Below are 10124 nucleotides of genomic sequence, written 5' to 3' on the forward strand. Positions count from 1 at the left end.
TAAGCACCCCAAGTGCGCCGGAGGCACCCGTGCACATGGTCCCCAACTAAGTGGCTCCTCGACGTGGCTGCTTGGGCGCGGCGGGTCCCTGCCTTCGCGGATCCGAGCCCTCCCCCCGCCCGCAGAGGCAGCCCAGGAATCTAGTGCAAACCGCGCGCCCGGCCCCTCCTGCTTCCCTTTCACATTGCTCTGCAGCCCTGGGCGTCCCCGGCTCTCCTGCTCCCCTCTGCCCCACCCTGCAGCCCTGGTGGGCGAAGGGTGAGGTGAGAAGGGACCTGGAGGGGTCGGTAGCTGGAGTGAGGGGCGCCGGATTGTCTCACTGCTGCGCCCGTCGCCTGCTGACGTTTAGGTCTCCCAGACCTGGTGCCCGACCCCTACTACATCCAGGCGTCCACGTACGTGCAGAAGATGTCCATGTACAACCTGAGATGCGCCGCAGAGGAGAACTGTCTGGCCAGGTATGGGTTTGGATCTCTGCGGCCGCGCTCCCCCGACTTGTTTCCGGGGGCGCTCTGGTGCCTGTTTCTGACTACTTCTGTTCCGCGCAATTGCTGGGAAGTGGGACAAGAGCTGGGAAGTGGGACGTGACCTCCTCGGCATGCTGACCTGGTTGGGGGAATTAAAATTCTGAAGATTTCTGTGGGTTCTGTCTCTCAAACTGCAACACGAATCAGAGACCCGCTGGAGCAAACTCTTGTCTTGGAAACTGGGAGTCTCGTATTCGTGTTCTTTTTCCAAGCCACTTAAACATTGGAGGCAATCGTTTCCTATAACTTTCTATAAGACAGATATACAGTAATCTTTAAAAACATTATTGTAGTGGAAGAATGTGTCAATACCCTTTTTAAAAATGGGGGGCAAATTTGTCATTGCAGCCTATTGGTAAAGGCTACGCTCTCTTTTGTTTGAGACCACGATTGACTTGGTCGTTTTGGTATTACTTCAACCAGAATAAGACCTTGAATAAGAGCTTTGTTTTTTCATTAGTCCTCAAGCAAGATAGCCACGCTAGGGTTGGGGTTCTTTGCGTTTGCTCCTGGGAGACCAGCAGAGGGAGCAAAAGATGTTTTGATAGATCCCATAAAAATTTTAAGGTGTAAAATTAGGTCATCAATAGTTCTTGAACATACATTCACACACAAATATATTAGTAGAAACACAGAGATTTTGATTAGTGCAGTTCTTTCACTTTGACACTTTATAATTCTCAGGATAAAGCAAGAGAAGAAATTCAGGCTCATTTTCATTCACTCACAGCATTGAACTTCCAATGATGTTATTATAGTAGTGACATTGTTTTGCAGATAGGAAGTTACAAAATTATTCATCTAAATCTGAGTATGATCTTTTAGAGTTATTTCCTCACCTTACATCTTGAATTGATTTTATATACAAAGTTGACTTCTCACATGTAGATTTATTGTGCCAATGGGTATTGTGTTGTCGCTTTTAAGTTCTGTAGATTTCCATAGTTGTCACTCATTCGTTTATTCACCAAATATTCATTGAGCTCTGACTATCCCAGGGCTGTTCTAGGAGATTGGGATTCATCAATAAACAAAATAATAAAAATGCCCTGGCCTCTTGGAACTGATAGTCTAGTTGGGGAAGGGGAATTGCCATTATTATGTAATGAAGACACTTTGCGATTTTGTTCTTAGTTAATATTCTATGAGTGTAATAATGTTTCTTTTTTCAAAATCACAGTTCAGCATATAGGGGAGATGTCAGAGATTATGATCTCAGGGTGCTGCTAAGATTTCCCCAAAGGGTGAAAAACCAAGGGACATCGGATTTTTTACCAAGCCGACCAAGATATTCCTGGGAATGGCACAGTTGTCACCAGTAAGTAGATGACCTCCTGGGTACATTTGAGTTGCTTTTTCATTTTTTAGATGATGCAAATCTTATTTATTACCTAAAGAGAGAAAATTGCTATTATTTACATTTAGAATTTTTCTGTGTAATTTGACATAATCAAAGTAGTCTATCTTTAAGATGATGTTAATTCATCATCTGCTAGATCCTGTTATCTTTTGAAATGGAAACTTTAAGTCTAGCCTATTAAAAGTGTTGTTAGGATACAGCAGTTGGTTCCAATCAAATTTATTCCGGTATACTACAGGTAGGATTTCTTTAAAAATCTGTTGCAGCCAAGATCATATACAGGTAGTTAGCAATAAATAGCATTTAATATAGACCACAGTGGTAACATTGTTATCAAAAGGATTCAGAGACCATACTCAAAGAAAGATGTAGATGATACACTCCATGAGCTCAGAAGGACTTTCCTCCATCTTGTAAAAGGCCTATATCAAACCCAGAGTGGTTGCCTGTTCCATCCTAAACTTAAAGATTTTCACACAAGGTAATTCTATCATTTATCTTGGTAAGTTGCCCATGTGTGTATTGTCTGGAAATGCTGATGTATGACGTTAAACTTTCTTTCCAAAGTTCAAGCCATCCCTCATGTTTTTTCCTTACGTGAGTAGATGAACCTCTATTTAATGAAATGATAAAAGTAGATATGAGTCACCTAATCTGCTGATAAAATGGAAATATTTAATTTCTAAATAAAAATTTATGCTATTTAAATAATAATGGTGGCTAAAACGTGCCATGACTTCTCCTTTGGGTTTTAGTAATTATTTTAAATATGTGAGAACTCAGTTTTTAAAAATCTCATGGAAACCTCTCAAGAGTCATGTGGAATGAAGCATCAGTAGTATTAGCCAAGAGCAATATACTAGAGAATATATGGCAAGTTTCATATAAGCACAGATAATTTATTGTCTATTTCTATTTAATATTCAAAGGTAAAACAGAGTGTAATGAGAAAGCAAATACTAAAACTAGTCAATTTTGATAAATTTATGTCCCTGGGAACAAATATCTAACACAGATCTCTCTTTAAAAAGATAAACTAGGGCAACCACCTTGGGTCCCCTCTCAGTGTGGGAACTTTTCTGTCTTCTCAATCAATCCTGCTTTCTAAAAAAAAAAAAAAGATAAACTTGATCTCAATTTCAACGTGAAAACAAATTTATGAGACAATGGGGAAGTCATTTAATCTTCTCGTTGCTTTCTCTGTATATAACTGATCAGCATCTTTTTGTTGTATGGGATATCAGACATTACCACAGTATGGATGAATTCAGCCACTATGACCTGCTTGATGCCAACACCCAGAGCAGAGTGGCTGAAGGCCACAAAGCAAGTTTCTGTCTTGAGGATACATCCTGTGACTATGGCTACCACAGGCGATTTGCATGTACTGCACACACACAGGTAAGGTGGCATCCTGAAGTCAGGAACCCACAGACCTCAGAGAGAAAACAAAGTAGTCTAATATTTTATTTCCTCCTACCTGTGTTTTATAAATTGTTCATTTTGGGTGTTGTCTTGTCAAGATGGAAAATAATCAAGAAGAGTCAAGTGATGGGTTGATGATCCAAATTACTTTTGAAGTATTTCCAGCAATGCATGTAGCTCCCTATCCATGATCCCAGGCCGGTGTGAATCCTTATGTTCCACAGTGAAAAGCCAAAGTTGACTCTGCAAACTTCGGAATGGCTTGCAGCCTATGCACCCATCACTGTATTCTTTAACTGGCTTAGTAAATAACTGTAGAAAAGAAACCTCTGTTTTCTCATCTGCAAAACTATTCCTTCCTTCAAGATTTGCTGAAAACAGAACAGAGGTTGTGGTTAGCAAAAGGAGATGAAATATGTTTCTTTAAAAGCACTTTAAAAAGTTGTCTCTCTTAATGCACACAAGAACACAAGGATACAATTTCTTTATCCACACACATATATTTAAATCTACAGTCTAATTCATGTCAGATGTCATTTGGATACAGTTTTTAAAGTAGTGCTGAACTAAGCAGTTTGTAGGCCTTATAATTGGAAAATGTGTGTCAGTCAAGAGCCTTGTCAGTATTTCCATATGAAATTCTAATTTGTAAAAGGACATTATAATTTTATTCCAGCCCAGATCTTGGCAAGGAGCAATGAATGTACATAACCCAGGGCACAAAGTGATCAGCAGCTGACATCTTGGGAAGCAAATTTTAGGGCTGTGGCAGGAAGCTTTTTGGTGACTTAAATGTTATCATTGCTTTTTTTCTCTGAGTTTAAAACGTCATAGCATTTGGAAGGAGAAAAGTTTAAATTCTGCATGCCCTGGAGCAGTGCATATTCCTTAAGTCAAAGGAGATGTAACCTACCCATATAGTATACCTGTGTATGTAATAGAGGTTTTCTTTTCGTTCAATGATCTCCATAGTTCCGTGGATGCAGGGGTCTGGAGTGTATTCACCCATTCACCAAAAGATGCACTCGGGACAGCTCACTCTGAAATATTTGAATCTGGGGTTGTAGGTATTTATAGCACTTCTATTTCCCCTATTCCTTGGGGTGACCCATTTCATTTTATATGGTAGCTTTCTTATTAATCATCATCCAAATGTAACCTATTTAACTGTCATTTGCTAAGTCTTGCATTATAGATGATTTATGTATTTTTTCCCATTAGGCCAGTGTCTCTTGAGCATGGACTTTATTTAAAGGAAAAAAATGTTCTTTCAAACCCCCTATGTTAGTCAACTTAGATTAGTTTTATTATAATGCTGTATTACATTATATTATATTACGTATTCAAGCATAAAACTAGGCATAACTTCTTTATATTTATACTTTTATATAACTCCTGTGTTCTTAGACAACAAATTTACATATTAAATATATACAAAACAAAAAATTGTTGTTTGTTAATTTAATGTAACAAGCAGCTCTGTTTTGTTAAAACCAAATAGCTAATTTTGACAGTCTCAACTAGGGCTCTTTATTTAATCTGTTTTTATATTTTGACTTTGAATACATGAAATGCCTTTTTGCTCGATAGCCTTAGTAACTCCAGCTTGGGTTTGCTAGTTCAAATAATCAAAGCTCATACTTAAATTTTGCCTGCTTAGTAATTCTAAGGTGCTAATTTCAGCATTCTTTAAAGCTATTTTATTTACTTGAGGACAAGATAAGCATTGTAGCATTATTTACATCTGTCTTAAATAGGTATCTAATCCAATAAATTCTTTACAACATCATGTATGTAGTGGTGGTAGTAATAGAAGTAGTAGCTAACACTTAGTATGTATTATAAGTCAGAATCAGAATTATGTGTTGGAGTCAGACGAAAATTCTTCATTTTATGTTTAATACTCAACATACTGTTACTTGACATGTGAACCAAGGTGGGAATTCAGGCAACAACAATGGAATATGGTTCTTACAACTGTGACACCGGTCCTTTGGAATCTGGCCTATCTGTGCTATTGTGTGCCATATGACAACACAATTCTCCCAACCTCTTTCCAAATCAAGCTACAGCAAAAGCAGGTGCTAAGGTAGAGCATGCTAAGATAATTTTGCTTTCTCTTTGGTAACCAAGATGATATTAAACACCAAAGCAATTTTGGGTGCTGGAATCAAATGGCCATATTGAATCAAAGTAATTCTAGCATATACTTTTAAATTTAGATTACTATTGGAATGAAAATGCAAGTTATAATTTTTTTGTGAAGAACACATGGAATCAAGAATATACCTACAGACTCCAACTTGAGTAATGACTCTAAACTCTAATGTTCCTAAGACCAAGGACCACATTTTAATTACATTTTTCTTCTCCCAGCCTGTAGAAGGCACTCATGTCCTTGTTGATGTGACTATCTTAGTGAGTAGAGTGATGTGGCATTCATGAATCTAGTCATGCATTCATTCCTTCAATTCAACAAAATATTTCATATTTCAGTGACTCTCTGAGAGTATAGTGTGCTAGTTAAGAACAGGGACTCTGGACCTCAGTTGCCTAAACTTGAAACCAGCTTAGTCACTTACTAGCTGGATACTATTGGGTAAATTATTTGACCTTAGTGTGTCTCAGTCTCCTCATCTCTAAAATAGAAATAATAATAGCACTTATCTCATCCTCGTGTAGATGTGAGAATTGAATGTGTATATGTAGCATGTGTAAAATTGTTACCTGGCACATAATATTTAATAAATGTTAGCTATTCAAAAATGCAACATAGGCTCTATCCTTAGGAAGCTTACAACCTCTAGTTCAATAGATTCATATATAGTATGATTATAAAACAGAGCAGAAAAGGATTATCACTATACAAGCTATGTACAATAAAAAGTATCATGGACATTCAGAGTACAAGAATGTAATTTCCAAAAGGGGAGATTGGGCATGGGTTTCACTGAGAAGAGGACATTTGAGCTAAACTCATGATTAAGTGGCCTTTATTCCTGAACTGGTAAAATTCTAGAATCTAGTGAAGGTCTATTTTGTCACTTAAGATTGCATTTATCACTGGTGTTATATGACGCGTTTAAGAAGTGAGGTGTACTACTACTTATATTAGTCCTGTATTTTTTTTAGCTGGAGGTGCTATAAGGCTGAGTAATATATACTTCTCAAGGGAGATGAAATATAAGTATAGTTTTATGTCAGACTCTTGTAAGTACTAACTTAAAATTTTATTTGCAAATAATAGCATATTCTTTAGCACAGTCTGACTGTGTATTGTCATTTTACATTTTTCTGTTTGTTTGTTTGTTTGTTTGTTTTAGGGGTTGAGTCCTGGCTGTTATGATACCTATGGTGCAGACATAGACTGCCAGTGGATTGATATTACAGATGTAAACCCTGGAAATTACATTCTAAAGGTAGAGACCTTTGAAAATATGTGATTTATTTGGATTGCAAATCAATAGGCCCTCTTCTCCTGGTTCAATTCTTAAATAATGGTGGTCTTGGAAGTAAATATACATCCTCTAAACTATTTCTAAACAAGATAATGTAGTCTAAATATCTCTTATTTTAAAGAATCTGGCTAGGCCACAGTGGCTCATGACTGTAATCCTAACATTTGAAAGGCCAAGGCAGGAGGATTGCTTGAGGCCAGGAGTTCAAGACCAACCTAGGCAATATGGCGAGACTCTGTCTCTAAAAAAAAAAAAATTAATTAAATTAAATTTGAAAAAGAGCTTGAGCTTTGGGGGAAATATTCAGTCTTCTGCATAATATCTCCAGAATTTAACCACTAAGTTAACCACTTGCTTAACTTAAACTCCCTTCCCTGCTTGAATTAGCTAAATCCTTTGTTAACAATTCCCTTATCGTAGCCCTATGGAAATAGAAGGAAATCAACCAAAAATACTGAAGAACTCTAACACAAATGCTGCTTTTGTTGCCTAGGTCAGTGTAAACCCCAGTTACCTGGTGCCCGAATCAGATTATTCCAACAATGTTGTGCGCTGTGACATTCGCTACACAGGACACCATGCATATGCCTCAGGATGCACAATTTCACCGTAAGTCTTATTTGCCTAGCCAAGTAATTGTCTTCACAAAGAGTTTTAGCTCATTGTCAAGCATTATACATACACACGTTTCTACTACTATTGCAGCTTCCTTGTAAAAATATACCAAAGGCAGAAAATGGTACAGAGCCTGTGCTTTCACATAATTAGAGCTGATTTTTTTTTTTTTTGATAATGCAAGAGAAGGGGGAGAAGAAAAGGAGGAGGAGCCATATACTAAGGTTTTTATCATCCCAAAGCTTACTTTTCAAGAGAAGACATATACACAGAACACGGTGTTTACCTAAAAAGCTTGTGTGACTTCCCAATATGTGCAATTGCTCAGTATGCAGTGAGTGAGCTTGTAAGAGCTCCAATAGTCCAGTTTTCTGCCCCTTCTTCCACCCCTTGAAGAAGCTCTGAAGGAATCCCTAAAGTCCTTCAAAGTACATTTTGAGAATTACTGCCAAGCAACTGATGAGATCAGCCCCTCTGGTCTGTACAAGTCAAGATTTTATATACTTGAACTTTACAATCATGGGAACTAGGGCAATAATCTGCAAAAGGAGGAGGTGTGTGGAGGTTCCTTCATATATTCCTGTAACTCTTGTTTGGATGAAATCTTAGAAGGAATCCTAGCAGATAAATATTCACAGGGAGGTACTTTGATGAAAGCAATGAAAGCAGTTGGGTAGGTTTGCCTGCCGGTCTGTCTGTCCTGCCTGCTTGAGTGTGACTGGCTGTGGATCATGACTACATACACTACCTGAGTTATACCTTCCCAACAACGAGAACACCACTGGAATGATGCCAAACATGCATCAGCTTTGCTTTGTCACTGGAGAGGCACTGACACCTCATGCAGGAAGGAAGATATAGCAGAACTATACCAGACACTCATGATTAATAGAGATTTCTGCTGGATACAAAGACCAGGGCAGTGGTTTGCTGCATGTAAACCTGTAGTTTATTAGCTTTCCCAAATCCACCTAAACCCGGTAAAGCAGGGTTTGCCCTATTCCCAATCTGGGGGAAAGTGAGGCTAAAACCAGATCATGCTCCATTCACACAGCACAGAGGCTTGGGGCTGCATTCATTTTAAAAGGGTACCTCTTCCTTATTCACATGAAAGAGCAGAGCCTGAGCTTTACAAGTGTCATCACAGGAATAGAGATAGATGAAACCTATGATAGCAAAAGAATAGCACTAAAAAACATAGAATAAAATCTATTATTCTGGCCAGGCACAGTGGCTCACTCCTATAATATCAGCACTTTGGGAGTCAAGGAGAGAGGACTGCTTGGGCCTATGAAGTCAAAACCAGCCGAGACAATATAATGAGACCTTGTCTCTACTAAAAATAAAAAATTTTGCTGGATGTGGTGGCAGGCGCTTGTAGTCTCAGCTACTTGGTAGGCTGAGAAAGAAGGATTGCTTGAGTCCAGGAGGTCTAGGCTGCAGTGACCTGTAATCATGCCACTACACTCCAGCCTAGGCGACAGAGTGAGACTCCAACTCAAAAAAAAAAAAAAAAATGTATTCTTCCGAACATGTTTATGACACAAAAACCTGGCTAGTTTTGTAGCCCATATTGGGTGGAGTTGGTTATAGTATAACTGAAAACTCCCAGAATATTAGCATAACTTAAGCTAAGGTAATTTAAACTAAAATCGATGGAATAGCTAATTTATCTTAATTTCCATAATTCCTTAAGTTATTCACTCATTCTCCATTTACTTATTCACTTGAACTCTCACTTTTGTACTATTTTTATTGAGGTCCTAAATTAGATATTAAAGAATAATACAAACATAAATATGACTCCCAGCCCCTTATGACAGTAATTTCAATGAATTACTTTATGAATCTCTCTGCTGAACATTTATCTCCTGCTCCAGTCCATGATGGCTGGGATCTAGTCTTGTCCATCATCATACACCCATTATCAGGCACAGGCTTGCTACCTTGCAGCCTCTCACTCAACACTGAATAGATAAATTTCCCTCTCTCAAAGAATTTGGAATTGAGTAGAGGAAGTAAGAGAAATGCATGCAGAACTACAATAGAGATATCATATGAAAAGTTCCATGAGGGGTAAAATAAATTGCAATGGGACCTGAAGGGCTAATACTTTAATAAGTTTGATGACTCCCAAGTATTTATCTTACCCAATTCTATGCACCAACTTTGATGCATAGAATGTCAGTTGCTGTTAATCAGTAGAATCTATTGAATTGGATATAGCTAAATATTTAGCACAAATAAATAATAAATAATTAAGAGTGAAGCAGGACTTACTTGTCCTGCTTCACTCTTGATTATTTTAGCGGTGGTTTCTTTGCCTCTTAATGTGAATATTGGATATAGCTAAATATTTATCACAAATAACATTTGTTCTATGGCTCCAGCAATAGTTTGACTTTACAAAGATTCCTGATATGGTCACCCACATAGAGTTGATTTTTCTTTTTGTACTAGTTATTATTGACTATAACTAAACTGCAAGAGTAGTTGAGGTAGAATTTTAAAAGGCAATATTGATCAGATGAAAGTATGAAAAATTAAGCTGGGCTTGATGGCTCAGCCTGTAATCCTGTACCTTTGGGAGGCTGAAGTGAATGGATTGCCTGAGCCCGCAGGTTCAAGATCTGCCCGGGTAACTTGGCGAGACCTCATCTCTGTAATAAATCAAAAATTAGCTGGGCATGGTAGCGTGTGCCTGTAGTTCCAGCTACTCGGAAGGCTGAGGCGGAAGGA

At 38.2% G+C, this 10124-nt stretch overlaps 1 protein-coding gene across 1 annotated transcript in view; it reads left to right on the forward strand.

The window, feature by feature from the left end:
- Positions 1-126: 126 nt before the first annotated feature.
- LOX (lysyl oxidase) overlaps positions 127-10124 on the forward strand; it is an 11841-nt gene continuing 1843 nt past the window's right edge. The window contains exons 1-5 of the mRNA XM_008067233.2: positions 127-458; positions 1708-1845; positions 3132-3288; positions 6636-6731; positions 7264-7379. Coding sequence (XP_008065424.1) covers positions 409-458; positions 1708-1845; positions 3132-3288; positions 6636-6731; positions 7264-7379 — 557 coding nt within the window. The 5' untranslated portion in view covers positions 127-408. The remainder of the gene's footprint in view (positions 459-1707; positions 1846-3131; positions 3289-6635; positions 6732-7263; positions 7380-10124) is intronic.

Source organism: Carlito syrichta, unplaced genomic scaffold (assembly GCF_000164805.1).
Source record: "Carlito syrichta isolate Samal-C Ts95f unplaced genomic scaffold, Tarsius_syrichta-2.0.1 Scaffold106330, whole genome shotgun sequence".
Lineage (NCBI taxonomy): Eukaryota > Metazoa > Chordata > Mammalia > Primates > Tarsiidae > Carlito > Carlito syrichta.